This window comes from Mixophyes fleayi, chromosome 5 (genome assembly GCF_038048845.1).
Source record: "Mixophyes fleayi isolate aMixFle1 chromosome 5, aMixFle1.hap1, whole genome shotgun sequence".
Lineage (NCBI taxonomy): Eukaryota > Metazoa > Chordata > Amphibia > Anura > Limnodynastidae > Mixophyes > Mixophyes fleayi.
In genome coordinates, this window is record NC_134406.1 from 105,247,808 (window position 1) to 105,266,396 (window position 18,589).

At 40.2% G+C, this 18,589-nt stretch overlaps 1 protein-coding gene across 1 annotated transcript in view; it reads right to left on the reverse strand.

Moving 5' to 3' along the window:
• Positions 1–18,589, reverse strand: part of VWC2 (von Willebrand factor C domain containing 2) — a 398,261-nt gene that overhangs the window by 207,345 nt on the left and 172,327 nt on the right. Inside the window, exon 3 of the mRNA XM_075211295.1 lies at positions 18,320–18,449. Within this exon, the coding sequence (XP_075067396.1) occupies positions 18,320–18,449 (130 nt within the window). The remainder of the gene's footprint in view (positions 1–18,319; positions 18,450–18,589) is intronic.

Genomic DNA, 18,589 nt, shown 5'->3' on the forward strand with positions numbered 1-18,589 from the left:
CAATAATTCATAGCTCCGTGATCAGTAATAGATAGTCCCTTGCTCATCATACATAGCAAGATATGACAAATGTTCACTTATATACAGCTTTGATCCATCATATTTAGTACCATGTTCATTGCTATCTCATGGCGGGATGCATAATTGGTACTGATCCATGCCTGGAGTTGCCATTAACAGCTAGCTATCATTAGCACCAGACACTCTAATTGGTTAATAGCAATGCTAAAACTAATTAATAATGACAGGGTCCAATGCAAAAACCATTGAAACAATTAAAATACACATTACACACACATATATATATATATATATATTGGTTCCAGTATAATGGGAATGTAGTTCTCAGGATCTCTCTCCAATTGTGCTAATATAGTATGAAGAGGTAATACATTTTATTAAAATAAAACACTCCCTGAAAGCTCTTGTGAATTACTTTATTATTGTTAGGGCTCATTCGAACCCTGCATAACCTTTTAGAACAGGAACAGAGATTTTCACCTATAGCAGTCTCCTTTCCTGTAGAGATGGATTTTCTAACAGGTACTCGGCTGCCCCCATAACTTACACTCAAAGTAGTAGAAGCTTATACTGAAGGAGCAGATAGTGGGGAGTAAGAGGCTGGAGCGCAACTCTACAGATGAGTGCAACCAGAGCCAAGTTAAAAGGTCAGAGGTCAGAAGCAAACAAGGAGAGTCCAATTCAAGCCGGAAATATGGGGACAGGCAGCAACAAGTATAGTCCAGGTACGAACAAAAAGGTCAAAGGCAGGCAGCAAATGAGAGAGGTCCAGGAAACAAAGTCAAAGGGTAAGGTAACAGATGGTCAAACAGCAGGATATCAGACTCAGAGAAGGCACAGCAATTGCAGGGCAAAAGTGCTATAGTCAGTAAGGAGGATAAGCAGTTTAAATTGTGCCCTTGGTTGCCTGTCAATAGTCGAGTAGGGAGAATACAAAAGTGTCCAGGCTGTCTAGGCAACTACCGAGATGTAGAGGAGAGGAAGTGGTGTTCCGGCTTTCTAAGCAACAGCTGGGACAGAAGTATGAGCCTCGACAGCAGCACAGCAGTTCAGGTAAGATTCAGACCACTGCAGCTAGCGCGGCGGCTCGTAACATATTTAAAATAAATTTTCTTTCTTATATCTACTCGTAGTCCAATGGGACAGTTATAATTCAATAAGAAGCTAAATAAAAAAATGTAAAGTGATCACTTCAAACTACACTGCACAATGATTGTGAACTAAATGTATTTTATTTCCATATGGATTACAACTTTCCTGATGGACTACAATAAGACAGAAGAAAACATTTATAATAATGTCGAAAATTTCAGTTTTGGGAAGTGTTTTATTGAAATATATATATTTTAGTCCTTGTGTCAGTACTAAATTTATTTATCTATATTTTGTTAGAATGATGGAGAAGATGCCTTCCCATACTTGGACTACTGGGTCTAGACCACCTGATACAGCCACCGTAAGGATCATGCACTAAAATGTCATGAGAGTGCATGAAGAAGGGATTATGGTCTTCAGAAAATGGTTTGTGGATCCAAGATTTGTAATCTGTTCGTAATAAATATATTCTTCAAATGTGTTATAGTTTTGAGAGACTAAAGATTGTGTAAATGATTAATATATTAAACAGAGTTGGTGAAGAATATCAGCACTGTTAAATACTGTAGATATTACAAATTGATTTAGGCAAATATGCTCTCTGCATGCTGTACACTGTAAAATATAGTTATAGGAAAGTGTACAATATAATATAAAACTTAACTACAAGCCTGCTTCTGATAATATTGCATTTGCAATTATTATAATTTGCTTTTACCATCAATACTAATCCATTAAACAGTATCCATTTGTGTCATCTTCAGTTTCATCAATATAAGCCAATGGGATTATAACAATTTAAATAAGTATAAACATTTTAAACATAATTAAAAAACTAACATGTAAAAATAAAGTATTGCACTTTTAGAAAAATGTACCCCTTGTCTTCATTATATCGATTTTTCTAAGGCATTGGTGCATTCACTGAAAACATTTGCATATGACCTCATAGACATGACTTGCCATTCCATATGAATAAAAACCACCACCATCTGCCTCTCAAATTAAAGCAGCTTTATTAAAACATAAACAACAGCCCAGTAACAATTTGGTACATTGGTTATAAATTTGGTCACAGATTCTCAATCCTAACCAGTTTGAACTCTCCAGTACCCATGGGATCACCAGTGATAGTCAAGGCAATAATTGCCATTCTAACAACTTGAAAGCAGCTTTCTCACACCTGGAAGCCTACTTACATCTCCCCTTACAGACCTAACAGACCTGACTAAGTCACTCTCCTGTTTCTAATATAACCACCCATCACAGCCATGGTATCAAAGACCTTTAATTGCTCATGTGTCCTCTACCAACATGGAGCGGTTGAACAGATCAAAACCAATGTGAGTGACATGGACATAATTTTCCCTATATAAAGCCAACACCTTTGCCTTAAAATCATCAAGATCTCCCAAATCTGAAAAAATGAACATTCTTCTGTTCAACTGCCTCTTTGTCACTCACTTTAACATATCAATTATCTTACTAAATACCATACCAAACATGTTGCCACTTTGGACCAAAACCAAAGAGGTTCTCGCAGCAAACATAGCCATCACACTAATTCCCTCTGCATCCGCAGAAGCAAACTGTCAAAATACTCCAACAAGATTATCCACTGGCATAGTGCAAGAGAATAGCAGGCAACTAAAGACCGTCTGCCAATGTCCATTAAGCTTTATTCAACCAAGTCCAACTGTCCTACATGGCGCAACATGGAATTAATTAAATGTATAATCCTTCAAGTTACAAGTTACAGCATACATCTCTGCAGTATAGAAGTGAACTGCAATCTGAATTAGGGAACCTTCTTGATGACACAAAAAGGAACCCTAATTTCTGCCTCACACCAAGGCAAAGCTCAGGCACCATGATACTAGATATTGATTACCAAGTAAAGCCATTTTAGCCTAACCTGCGCAACCTTTTATTTTAGGAAATGCAATACAAATCTCTTTAGTATTGTGGTCACAGAAGGTGTGCTAGTCATTAATCTATAAACTACAAAAACTACCCTTTCTCAGAACAATACTTTCCTGTTTTCTATGTCATCACCGCAGAGTTCTACCAAAAACTGCACTCATGCCAATCAAAAGGAGCCACTATTAGTCTTCTTACACAGTAAGTTTATTAGCATTGGTATCAAAAAAGTACCAAGAAGAAAAATGAGCTAGCAGTGTCAAATAATTGCTGCCCCACACAGGAACTCTAAACACCAGGACTGGTTTTCCTCTTTATTTCGGGCTCTACACCTACTGGCCACGACTTAGCCTCTCCCTATCTATCAAAGGAGCCTACAGTGACCCGAACAGCTCCAGTTGGTCCTCAGATGCTATAATCCTAGCATGCAGGAAGCCACAAAAACATCTGGGTGTCTCTCCAGCAACCTACAAACACCTTTAATTGTTGGTGACTGACCCCCCTGCCAATAACGCCGGTGGCTGGACCTATCTGGGATCCATTTGCACCTGGATCATGCAGCGCCAGCCTCCTATATTTCTGCCTCCAGACTTACCGGACATCTGTGGCAGCTTGCCCTCTGTGCTCCCCCATTTCCGGCACTACTCACTGGTTCCTCACTCACGCCCTGGTTGGAGGCCTACTTTCGGTGCTGCAGCCTTGGTCTCTAGTTTCTGCTGCTCACTGACCTCCTACTTTTGTGGGGCGTGGCTAGGCGGCTGTATCGAGCGGCTGTGTGGGAGCCAGTTGAACCAAGACCACATTACCATCTAACTGCACAGTTCTGATGCTCTTATAGGGGCCCTGCAAGCAGTGTCAGGTCATTGGGAAACCTTCCAATTGCTACCCCCAGAGCTGTCGTTCCATGAGCAACCTTGCATCAGTGCCCTGCTCCACTGTCTACAAGCTCCTCACACACCTAAACTGCCTTGTACTCATTGCCTACCTGCTCTGTGCACAGATCCCAGCTTGTGCATACCAGAGAGCATTATATGGGCTGCTTATGTCCCTGTGGCTGATATATAACTGAGGTGTACCACCTTTTTCTGTAATATACAATCTCATTCAAGCTTGAAGGGTCCCTCTATCATCAAACAAGAATAAGTGCTGCTGCAGCTTCTATACATGCAAGTGACTGTGCACTGTACATCAGCTACTCATGTACATTTAGCATATCAACAGATTTATTATATTCTAAAAGGCACATAACATGGTATTCTGTGTGTGTGTGTATTACTAGGTCTCTTCTTCCAATTTGTGGCCATATGTGATATTACACCTCTGTTCTCTCTAAAGCCCACAATGCTAGACATATGGGATTGTCTTTCAGGGAAGCTTTCTCAAGAGCTACACAACTATATACTTGCATTTTATCCTTTTGTTGCCACTAACTCCCTCCATGTCCTGAAATACTGTGGGTAATAGGCCGGCCATTCCTCCTCACACATACTTTTGCTGACTGATGATGCTGCATCTGAAGTAACCTAAAGTCAACAGACCTATTCTTACCTCCATGGGCAAAGACAAGAAAGCCACGGAGGCCACCCATAGTAGGGACACTTCGCCAAGTCTGGATTTGCAACAATATCTCGGGGTGTCCACCACTGTCTCTGTTCCTGACCCAACTCTTGGCAACACAATGCCGAAACGCAATACCAGTGAGAGCACTAATATAACATCTATGATGACATTATCACCCCCTAGAGACGCTGCAGACTTATGTGAGATCCTCCAGCATGTCAAACCTTTGTCCACCAAAAAAGACATCCTTGATTTCGAACAAAAAATGCAAGAGACAGACTCCATTGCAGGTTCCAACAATCATGATGACATCTCGCACCTGGCAGCCAGACTCACCTCCCTAGAAGAGGATAGGGAATCCTCCAATGAATATACTGCTAAACTACAGAAGGCGATGTCCCGCCAAGTTGCGGAGCTCAAAGACCTTAGAGCGAAAATGGATGATCTCGCTAACCGGGGTACCACAACAACTTGCGAATATGGGGCATACCAGAGGATATCCTGCCCAAAGGCATTGTAGATTTTCTCCAAAAAAAATTCACTGAGGTGTTGGTGCTAGATCCGTTTACCCATATCATCTTTAACTGGGCCGACAGAGCTCTGCGTCCCAAAGCTGTTGCTACAGAAAAACCTAGAGACATTATTTGCCGACTGCATTACCATACACAACAGGAAGAAATGCTGCGGAAAATAAGAGATCTTGATCGCATTTACTTTAATGGAACTAGAGTCCAAGTTTCCCAAGATCTTTCCTGGCACACTCTGAAGCAGAGACGTGCCTTGAGACCTTTGACTGAAGAGCTCTGTAAGCACAATGTGAGATATCATTGGGGTTTCCCCTTTAATTTAACCAGCCACGCGCAACGAAAAACAAGCTCTTCTGAGGAACCCCTCGGATCTTGTGAACTTTTGCTCTACTCTGGAATTATCTCAGGTGTCCATACAAGAATGGCAGGAGTGCTCCACTAGACTTCAGCCGCCACCCTTTCTATAATGGGAGCAGTGGCAACAAGCAGAAGCCCTAGGGACACTTCAGCTCGTAACCCGAAAGATTCTGCTTGATTTGAGACTCTTGATGTAATGGTCTACTCTTTTATGGTCACTGTGAACAAAATGTAACTGTGTTATTTTCAACGAACCTGGTTAGTCCTTCATATTTAGACCAGCCTATAAGTTGTTGTATGGTTGGTGTTGTAGTTTTATTCCAAACTTTATTCCGTTAAAATATTTGTTTGCAGGCTTGTCTGGATAGGTTATTTTTGATATAGCTTCATCACTGCCATTTAGGGTAGTGTGAATATCTATGTTCTTGCATGTTATTTGACTTAGATATGTGATGTTCAATCTTTTGCTCAGGTTACTTCATACCTGTTATTTCTCTATTTAGATTATAACTTGCTCAGTTCCAACATATATATTATGTCTACTATATCTATTTGAGGGAGGAAGGCAGTGGCCACCACCAAGCCCTCGTTCTTTACACCTCTTGATTTTTTTCATGCCTGCCACCATGTACTCAGTTGACCCATACATGGTCCCCAGGTGCAGTCCATTTATGTTGTTTGTATATATGTCCCATGTTTGACCTCCTCTTATCACCTCCTTCTGCCTCTCTTTTTTCTTGTGATTTCCTGACTCTGCACCCTGCCATCTCCTGGCCCATACTTTACTTCATCTTTGATCCTCCCTAGATGAGCTCTCTTAAAAGTAAATATATAACTGCTTATTTTGCCTCTGGCCACTCCCTTAAAGTCTACTCTATAAATGCCAAAGGCCTTAATGTCCCTGAAAAACGGTCCCAGGTGCTCTATTTCTTCTATGCAGACTGGGCCGACATGGTCTTTATACAAGAGACCCATTTCAAACTCAGCTCATTACCTCTCTTCCATAGTAAGCACTACTCACATGCCTATTATAGCAATTGTCCATCGGGGAAGACAAAGGGTGTAGCAATTCTACTTTCCAAATCTCTGCAACTTTCAGATATATCCCACTACGCTTTTGGTGAGGGTCGGGGGATCCTTGTGAAATGTAACATTTTTCACCACCAATGTTTATGTTCCCAACCACAACCAGGCACCCTGGACACACCCTGGACCCGACTTTAGAAACTTTGGATAGGACTCTGAGTCACCCGGGTAAAGGCGCACCTTTCATGACTTCCAGCTGACTTACTACTGGCCCCTTAAACACCTCCTAGACCGAGATTACACCTTTTATTCACACCCGCACTCAACATATTTCAGACTAGTCTATTTGACGGTAAACCACAGAAACCTCCATTTTGACCGCTATTGAGGACTACACAGTTCATAATGGCTCTGATGAGATGTCTAAGGTGACCATCTGGGAGACGCATAAATGTGTCTTGCGAGGCAAGCTCATCCAATTATGGTCATTTGTCAAAAAAGAAAAGAATGTCCTCAAGGCAAAGATCTTACATAAAATCAGAGATTTGGAAACCAAACATAAATCCTCCCTGGTCGGGAAAATGTTGCTTGGATTGACAGAAGCCATGGTTGTCCTCAATAAATTGCTCGGAGATAGAACGAAATTAGTCTTTGACTTGTGCAAGCACAAATATTTTTAATGGGGGAATAAGCCGGGGAAGTTGTTAGCTCGGGCACTCAGAGCCCAACGTGCTACCTCCTTCATACACTGAGTGAGGGATGCCTGTGGGAAAGAGAGCCATCTGACAGGGGAAATAACTTCAGCTTTTCATGCCTACTATTTCCATCTATATAACATAGCGGGTTCCTATGTTATATGTCCCGTGTTGACACCAGACTCCAAGAGGGAAATGATTAATGATTACCTATAGAAATGCAAAATTCCTAAGCTCTTGGAATCCGATAAGGAGATGCTGGATCAACCATTTACTTTGAAAGAATTGGAAGAGACTACTGCCTCCTTGCCAAATGGCAAAAGCCCAGGACCCGATAGCTTTACAATTGGCTATTATAAGACGTTTGGCCAGGTGTTAAACCCTCTTCTCCTAGGAGCATTTAACAAGGTTTCTGATACATCCAGCTTCTCCCGGCAGCTGCTTGAAGCACATGACACAATTATCCCTACCGCCCAATCTCCCTATTAAATGTAGACTTAAAACTCTTAGCGAAAATGAATGCAAAATGCCTGAAGAGCCTCCTACCAGATCTTACACATAGCAATCGGGTGGGCTTTGTCCCAGGCCGTGAGGCACAGGACAACACAACCAACAAAATAGATCTGATACACGTACTCAAGAATAGAAGCACCTAGCCCTGTTATTATGCGGAGAAGGCATTTGACAGAGTAGACTGGCGATTTCTTGAGGGAGTGCTAGAACACATGGTGCTAGGCCCAATATGTCTTTATAGAATGCTCTCCCTTTATAGAAATCCTATGGCTCGCATTAAAATGAATGGCTCTCTGTCCGACACCTTCTCCATCTATAACGGCACACGCCAGGGATGTCCGCTTTCCCCATTGATATTTGTGCTGTGCTGAGGTTCTGGCTCAATCTATCAGAAGCAACCCGCACGTGACGGGGGTGAGGGTGGGAGAGTCGGAGCACAAGTTGGTTCTCTTTGCAGACGAGTTGCTGGCCACAGTCACCAACCCTACTGTCAAGAACACGCTCTCAGCTCCTTGACTTGGGTGTTTGCTGTATGAGGTTACACACAATTCCAGCTGGCAGTCTTTCTCTACCTATCACACAGGTTATAGACCTACTGCATCGCCTCACAGCAGCGCTCTCTCACTCCCACACACTTCAGGTTTGCCACCACCTAATGAATACGGGCAATAGGACCCCAATATACTGTCCCACACTGTCCCACAAGGCTTCTGGCTATGCACAGGTTAGCAAAGCCCACACCAGCAATCAAAGGGTTAATATGCCACACCTCCAGACTGTTACACAAATGTAAATGCAAACACACAAGAGGCTTGTGAAATGTAGTAACAAATCACACACCAGCATTCAAAGGGTTAACTTGGTTGAGCTATACTCTTCTTAACAGGCTAATGGATTTGTTAGAGTATCAAGGACGCCACTTACTAAATTTATATATTTAATATACAAAGGAACAGGACATTCAAATATAAAAAAAAAACAATGAATAAACAATTGACATAACATACACATCAAAGCAGTTTAAAATAAAAGGGGTTACATTCAGAGTATAACTTACATGAGTTGTATAAACTGTGCCATGGGAAATTGGCTAGAAAGATGAACAGCTTATCAATGTGGATTGATTTTCCCAAAAGACTGACAATTTGCCCCTTCCCAACACAGGTTTTTTAAGCAAAATGAAATGGAATGTCTACACAGAGGCCGTATTAATACTAATAGGGGGCAGAGATATCCCCTGGGTGGCACTATAGTTTGCTCACAAATATTCCCAAAGTTTTGACCTTTGGATAATTCTTCCAGATATACTCCAATGACATAACTCCCCCTTCAATAAACCGGTCCAAATCTCCCGCACATTTAAATACCAAACATGATAGAATTATGACAATGTGACATACCTTTCCCAAAGATATGTGATTATAGCTGTTCCGCCAGTATCAGTCATTCACAACACTGGTGTGATATCTGCTCCTCAGTATGGAGTAGTACCCAGATTTCCCAAAATATGAACTATAAAGACATTTTCCTTTGAAGCTCATATTTCTATATACTTGTATAGGCCTTCAAATGCTGTCTTTGGCTGCAAGGATGTCCAGCTATGACCGGCGCCACAAAATCTATTCAGGTGTCCAAAAACTAACTTGTGTCAGGATATAGTTCACAGCAGGGTGCCTTTGAAGCTGCTATAGGTGACACTGCTATCTTCAAACACTGGGATGAGCAGAGCCCCTGGATTATACACACACACAGACTCTCTGGTATCACATTTTACACTTTAGTAGCTCAACTTATCAATGGATTAATTTGATATACCATATTTACACTGCAGTTATGATTTAGGCCTTATTCCCCACTTTTATGTGATGGGTTAACCCTTATAAATAGCTATGGTTTCACTGCCCAATTTGATGCTCAAATTTCAGAGGTTCAGGGCCCTGTCAAATTTTAAAATTAATTAAACTAAATCCATCGCTCTGAATTTCTCCATTCCACCACGAGTTCTTGAGGGTATTCAGTGCTCCTTCCCCTTCACCTGGCACCCCTCCCGGATTAAATACCTGGGGGTACTACTAACTAGGAACCTCTCTGAATTATATAATATCAACTTTGTTCCTCTAATACCCAAATTTTGCACAGAATTCAGATGCTGGCGATCCTGTGGCTTTTCCTGGCTTAGGAAGATGAATATAATTAAAGTGAACATTATACCGATACTTTTGTATCTACTTGAGACCCTTCCAATACACATCCCCCTCAGTATTTCCTAGATTTCCAAAAACTGGCACGCAAATTTGTATGAGCAGGTGGGCCTCCCAGATTCTGACATGAAATTTTATACGGACAGAAGGCACAAGGAGGCCTCCAGTTTCCATTCTTTGCTAAATATTATCAAGCTGTCCTCCTCAATAGGGTCATGGAATGGACTAGAGCGTCACTATCCAGGCAGTTGGTGCATATCGAGGGAGAAGATATGAATATTTCCACCGCTGTTCTTCCCTGGCTGCCCATGCTCCCTCACTTTTCTCATCCCACTATTGGACCCACACTCCAATCCTGGGCCAGATTGTGAACTTTGACATTCATCTCATCTCCATTGTCCCATCTTGCCCCTTGAATGCTATCTCTGACTTTCCCCCCGGACTGACACCAGGGACATTTAGGGCATGGTCCGCCGTGGGGTTGTCAGGAGTGGTCAGCTGGTGGCCAATGGTCATGTATGTGCCTTTTCCTTCCTGCAGGAAAAATGGGTATACCTACATCAGAGTTCTGGTTGTACTTACAGGCTAGACACTACCTACAGGGGAGGGGTGTGATGGGGGGATTAAGTAGAAGCCTGTCCAGCTTTGAAGAGCTGTGCTGCGTCTACACAGAACCAAAATATACAATCTCAACAAAATACCAATTGCTTAGTATCAACCTCTACCCCGCCTTACCGGGCTATACTGACACATGGGATAGAGAAATGGGGAGGCCTACCTCTGATCAGTTCTAGCTAAAAGAATTTCAGTTTACTATGGTAATTTCTACAAGCCTCTCAGTGGTGGAGACACGGTAAAAGGTTGTTTCTGGTTGGAATAGATGCCCCTCTCAGTTAAGTAAGATGCACCAGGTATCTTGGGATCGCGCTGGAGATGCAGTTCAGGGACGGGTTCCCCCCTCCACATTTGGTGGTCATGTCCTATAATAGTGCAGTACTGGCGTAGGGTGAGAACCTCACTAAATACCCGGTCCTCTAGGTTGACAGGTCACACAGGTAAAGAGACTGGTAATAGATAATTATCCCTTTTTTTAAACAAAGTGCACACAGCTGGTTACTTCCAAGCACAGAGTCCCAGCAAGCCCAAACTCCTGGTAATAAAGTCCACAGCTGACAATCCAAGTGGGCCAGGGGTTCTGATCCATAAGGTTGGTCGGTGTATCTTGCTGATCCTAGCCACTCGGCCAATTCTCCCCCAGCTTGGTGGAACCCTGGGTATTAGTCTCCCTACTGATGTAGGCTCACCAATTCCCAAGAATCTGCGAGTGTCTCCTAATGGAGTGGTGACAGAGTCAGTCCTAGAGGTACACTATCTGATCTGCTTCAATAAGCTTCTGCTTCAAACATTCCTTTCTGGCCCTGAGAGAATACGGTTACTTTCAATCAGTCCAAGTCCTTGCTCTCTCAAGATTTTCCAACAACTACCTCCCCACCCCAAACATCTAATTTTTGTCCCTTCTCACATGACACCCGAGCCTGGCCACCTCCCTTGGTCAACCCCCCGCTCATTGTCCTTATGTGATTGGTGGTGTGAAGAGATTGGGTGGTAACAGGGGTGGAAGTAGAACATGGCATCAGTGCCTGATTTTAGATAAGGTCCGGACCCTCCTGTTTTCACAATTTTTTGATGTCACAAGGTATACAGCTGTTTCACGCTTCCTGTGAGCTGCCTCCCCCCTCCCTCTCCAGACACCTCAGCAATAACAGATCTGGCCACCGGGTGGCATTTAATAACAGAGTGCACCACGGTTGTTCAATTGGCCCACTGATGACAGACCGTGTTGGCACGATATTCCCAATATAAGGCCTGGGTCTTTCACACCATCATTCAGCAACCCTCAGGATAAGACAATTGATGAATAAGATAATATATGACTGGTCCTTTCTTCAAAACAATCCCCAGGAGACTAAAGGCAAACAGACTTATTATCCTGCTCAAACAGATTTCCTCGAATATGTTTTGAATTATCACTTTCCAATGCTCATCTAATAATTTTAGACTTATATCGGTATAAGAAAACTAACAGTGAAAGCCGTGTTAACTCAGCTACAGTACTAGTAAAAATACATGTCAAGCCACAGTCAAATTCTTTGCATCCTCACTGGAGTTATTCCCCATGTTAATAGCCTCCTTTACAATTCTGCTGCCTTCTTTTCCTTGTTTGAACCAGGAAACTATGGAGTTCCACTGCACTGAGGTGCCCCAATTACAACTTCCCTCATTAAATCACCTGCCCCACCTTTAGACCTCTGAGTTCCCCAAGAAACCTTTGTAAAGGACATTGTTTGAATCACAAAAAGGAAAGCCAAAAATCTATATTGTTGACATTTCAGCTTGTCTGCTAGATATTTCTCTGGCAAATAGGGCTCAAGCCAGTGAAGAAAGGGATTTGTGGCCTGCTTTCTATCAGGCTACATTTCCTACTCAGTTTCCTTCTGCTCGTCTTTCTTATTAGACTTTTGGGGCTGAAAAGAACTTAATAATGTCTACATATTTAAATTTCCAAATCTTCTCTTTTAACACTGTAGATAGGTACAAAGTCAAAGGGGCACTTGAGCCAAATAATAAATCCATACTCTTATACATCATCTGAAACTCCCCTTCACTAACCTTAGTATCAGTTGGCAAATGCAAACCAATTTCACAGTCATGACACTTGGGCTAGGGACAAGCATCAGACCTCAAATTAACCTCTAGTGGACAGCTTCACATGAGCTCTCAAAAAAACAAAAAAAACCAATACTGTTAATCCCAACATGGGTAATCCTGAGTCAATCTGAGACTCAACTCAAATATACAAAACTCTGATGTGTCAGATAACATGTGTGGCAAGAGCCCGCTACTGCTGAAGCACACGCGAACAACTTCTTCTTTTGATGCAGGTTTATTGTCAGGATAGTTAAAATGTTTTTGACACAGTATGACTTTCACTGCAATTATGGAGACCCTAAACGCTAGCTAGACATAGACCCGCTCTCTCTTAAGGCCAGCCAGCTTCCCCAGCGTTGGTCTCAGTGAACAAATGACACAATCAAGCTTTTATACATGATACTCCTCCCCCAGCCTTAGCTTGATGGGCAGGTGACACACCCACCTTCTCCTTAAGAGGAAACGCCCTTCACTGGCTCTGTTTGCACTAACAGACACACCCTGTCTGTTTGCTGAGATGAAGGAGCTTTCAAATCATGTAAGTTAACCAAACTTTAAACTATACATAAGTCTTTACCTGGTTTAACCTCAATCTAGGTGCATAACTGCGTCAATGTTTTATTCTGCTTGTATGCTTTCTCTGCATCTTGTCAGATAAATGCCTCCCTTTGGTACACATGATTCTGTACCACTCATCTCTAGTTCCACTCTCAGGTCAATATTTTAACCAATAGCCAAGAATCGCTGATACAGGTTAAACATTTAGTTGTATTGTAGAGCCTAATTAAGGTCTGTATTGTAAAGTGTTAGATGAATGTAATGGTTTGGTCATTTGAATGCTCTGTGTTTTGTATTTTGGTAATTAGAATGGTCTACACTTTGTTCAAACTACTCCCACAACGGTTTGGCCACACACATTTTGTTTTTGCTTCTCACCCTCAATACTCCTAGTTTAATGTTAATTGTAAAGTTTATATAGGGTCTGTTAATACTGGAAATAAAATTAATTTTGGAGAATCATATCACTCCTCCATACATGAATGAATAATAAATTATTAGTAAAATAATCCATAAGATATCATTATATCTGCCTTTATTGCTGTGACATACCATAAGTAATATATATAATATTCCTATACTCAGGGGAACTACCTGTTTAATTTTTGAAAATAACCCTGTACAGATATTTGAATTTCTTAATTTTGCTTAACCATAATAGTAACTGAGAAAAGAAACATTTCTTGCTAATAAGCAGTTAAAACGCTCAGGTGAATGAAAATGCATTTTATAAGAAAGCATTAGCTGTAGTATCTAACTTTTGGCTAATACATTTTCACTCAAATGCCACAGATTAAAGATTGTTTCAATTATCATGTTACCTAATTTATTTGAAAAGTATATTATTACTATTACATGAATTTGTCTTTTTATTTGTGTTCTCCATGCAGATATTGGCACTTTAATAAATTAATGCTATGCGCACAAAGGTCCTGTAACTCTTGGAAAACAATCAGATTCTAATTGGCCTTTAGAAAATTAAGCATCTGATTATTTGGTATGGACTTAGACACCGGCACATAGCAATCTATGAATTCTAATGCCTAATCTAATTCTAAAACACCTTTTCATTGATATATTTATTAAAATATTGTTTTAACTATTCACATTAGGAAGACAGCTTATAATCATTCAATATTAACATATACTAAGCAAAACAACTCATTTCAAGTAATGGGGGACAATATACATTCACCCTGCTAGATTGGTTATTATCTTACAGCAAAAATTGGTTTCTATTATACCCCGACCAGTACAGCAAGGAGACAAATGCACTATTATCCATGGGAGACCTGCAGCAACCTTATGGTAAGTCAGAGTGCCCCAGGTTATGTATTACCTGTCTGGAGGGTTGGGCTACCTCCTGGTAAATTTAGCTTTAACATTAAAAGTTATATATGTGGCCCAATGTTGGTACACTCACTGATTTGATTACACTTGTGGCGATCTTGTTAGCAGAAGCACCTTGTAAGTGGTAGATTTCTCACCCATATATTTGCAACTATGACTTCTGTTTTAATTACTATTTTATAGTCAGGTTTCAAATTAGCAGTACTTTTCTAGCAGATTGCAGATGAGTGGATTGGGATCTTGTTGTATGTGTACTTTTTGGATATTGGCCATTCATTTACTTAGACTTATTTTGCTACCTATATATTGATTGAGCAACTTTTTTTTTTTCTTTTTCTTTTTACTATTATCATGTTTCCACATCACAACAGGTGGGGTCAAGAAGATTCCTCACTTAGAGCATCATATAGAGCTGTATATAAGTCCTGTTTTCCACACAAAATATGCCTTTCTGTACTGCACATGTGCACCTAAGGTGTATGCATATGTCCATATGCAGAATTATGTACTTTTGACTCCTTACACCTAGAGAGGCACAAAAATAAAAATTAAATACATACATTTTAAAAAAATGTGCCCTCTCCAATTGTACTAAGATCCAGCTCTCAGCCTGGGAGGGTTACCGCTGCAAAAGCCGCAACCAGCACCAGGCTATGACAGGCTGGCCAGGTCAGACTATAACAGGAAAACTTGCAGTGTGGAGTCGCCCTGTTATAATGGGACACAACCGCTTCCTTCTCCGCATAGGGCTGACTTCCCTAGAGGAATTGGGCCTGAAAAAATAAATGTGGGCCTTCCTCTAGGGAAAAACAGGACACAGCAGATGGGGTTCCTCCCAAAACCCCTAGCCAATAGTTTTATCATGCTCTAATTAATCACAGCAAAATTGCTGTGATGTTGATGATGATGACTCGCTTCTCTAGTATGCAGATGCATCATGATATGCTTAAAGTGCTTTAAACGCATCTTCATGCAAACGCATTTAACACACTATGCTGAGTTACACATTTCTTATATATACAGTCATGGCCAAAAGTTTTGAGAATGACACAAATATTGGTTTTCACAAAGTTTGCTGCTTTGGTGTTTTTAGACCTTTTTGTCAGATGTTGCTATGGTATACTGAAGTAAAATTACAAGCATTTCATAGGTGTCTAAGGCTTTTATTGACAATTAGATTAAGTTAATGCAAAGAGTAAATATTTGCATTGTTGACCCTTCTTTTTGAAGACCTCTGCAATTCACCCTGGCATGCTGTCAATCAACTTCTGGGCTACATACTGACTGATGGCAGTCCATTCATGTCTAATCAATGCTTGCAGTCTGTCAAAATTTGTGGGTTTTTGTTTTTCCACCTGCCTCTTGAGGATTGACCACAAGTTCTCAATGGGATTAATATCTGGGGAGTTGACTGACCATGGTCCAAAAATCTCAATGTTTTGATCTCCGAGCCACTTAGTTATCACTTTTGCCTTATAGCAAGGTGCTCCATCATACTGGAAAAAGCATTGTTCGCCACCAAACTGTTCTGGGATGGTTGAGAGAAGTTTCTCTTGGAGAATGTTTTGTTACCATTCTTTATTCATGACTGTGTTCTTAGACAAAATTATGAGTGGGTCCACTCCCATCAGTGCAGAGCTTGCTTAGGAATGGCAGCAGGCAGGTGTGAGTGCATCTGCACGCAGAGTGAGGTGAAGACTTTTGGAGGATGGCATGGTGGCTAGAAGGCCAGCAAAGAAGCCACTTCTATCAGGGACAGACTGATATTTTACAAAAGGTACAGGGAATGGACTGCTGAGGACTGGGGTAAAGTCATTTTCTCTCTGATAAATCCCCTTTCAGATTGTTTGGGACATCTGGAAAAACGCTTGTCTGAAGAAGGAAAGGTGAGTGGTATCATCACTGTGTTATGCAAACAGTAAAGCATCCTGAGACCATTCATGTGTGGGGTTGCTTCTCAGTCATGGTAGTGGGCTCACTCACAATTTTGCCTAAGAACACAGCCATGAATAAAGAATGGAACCAAAACAACCTCCAAGAGTATCTTCTCCCAACCACCCAAGAACAGTTTGGTGACGAATAACGCCTTTTTATGCTATGCAATAGCTACGCTCTGACTTTAATTTTTATGGCACAATCAAAAACTGCCCTATAGTTTAATAAACCTAATATTGAATACTACTGACCTATATGACCTACATTTTCTACAAACCATTGAGTCTTAATTTAATTGTTATTACAATGGAATATACTTCAATTCTCTTGTATTGTGAGAATAAATGCAATGAAAATTAGTTTTTGTCCAAAACTATTATACATATTCAGATCACTCCCAATTAATGTCTCGCATAACACCTTAAAGACAGTGAAAAAAAGATTTACAGTATATGGTGAAATAGAAAGCATACACTACACTACAGAAGATTGTCTTTGAGTTCCTCATATAGTATATAATCACATTTCTGCTAGCTGATAAGCTAAAGCAAACCTTGGATCAAAACAAAATGTGGGTAAAATTGGTAAATCAACTCCAATTTTAGGCAACCCAATGTTTTCCATGGGTAATTTTAAAACATCTTAAGTCATTTTTAAATGCAAGGAGAATAATTGACCTGAACTCATTGGTACAGGGAAATACAATTACATAATGAAACAGCTTACAATAAGAATTTAATTTACTGTCTTCATATAGAATCATTCTACTGGATAAATATTCTACGGAATGGGCATATGTAATACATACACCTCCAACTCTTTGTAAAGATGGAAGATATTCTAATCACTCAGGGTCTAATTTTTCAACCTTCTTCACAATAAATGAACCGTACAACACTAATAATTAGCAAAGAAGTTGGAAAATACTATTAGAAAGCAAAAATGGACCAATACATTGGAATATAGAATGAAGGGATATAGCTGGTTAGCGATTGTGGGATACTTTATTAATATATTGCACGAAACCTATTTGACTCTTAACAACAGTATTACATTGATAACAACAATTCAAAGTAAGTAAAGGATAAACAGATTCTATGTTAATGGGACAGTTGAATAACTGTAGTGGTAATGTCAAAATATAAGTTAGCTATTGCATAATGTGCAATAGGTAATAAGCACACATTACTAGGTGATACCGATAAGTTCTACTATGTAAAAAGAAAAGAAAATAATCATGTACATTTCAGCATCTGCCTGAAAACATACTGTTTGTAATTAATTGGATGACAAATCTCTTTTAGGAATTTTAAAAATCTATTAACCTGAATGATTTCAATTTGATCTCTATAGAGATGGTCTACATATGCAAAAGTAAAATTAGTAAGCAATATGTTTGCATACTGTATGTGACTAAAAACAAATTACTGATCCAATGATCAGAATTTTTTGTGACAACTTTCATCAGCCTACTCATGCAAGCATTCTAATATGAACCTTTTTAAAAACATAATATTGCATGTAACAAATATGTGTTTTAATATCTAGCTCAGATGTTTCCAAAAGTGATACATGCACATAGTATAGATATTTATAACATTGTTCAGTTCTCTAAGACGTTAGTAAGCCTTATATATTTGTGTTTTGGAAATGGAAACTATTATTAATTAGAACTCTATATTTCCTATATAAATTGAAAATAAAATAACTAATATCTAAGACAAAAAAAAGTGTACAGAGGCATACATATATTGTGCATTCTGTAGTTCCAGAGTCTCACTTTTCTATAACTGAGTCAGCAATCTGTACCATGTATAACATTACACAAGAATTAATAGATTTCATTCTTTACCATTTTTGCAGATGGGACAACACTGATCTGGCTCATAGACAGGGTCCACACACTCGGTCTGAGGACATGCTGACACAGTGCACATAACTTCACCATTGGAGTCACAGCGACATTTCTCACAAGGAGAAACCTAAAATAGAGAGTTTTATTAGTGACAATTATGTCAACATATAGAGACATTGGGCCTGATTCATTAAGGAAAGAAAAGTAAAACAAATTTGTAACTTTGCACCTTGGCAAAACCATATTGCAGTGGAGGGGGATATAATT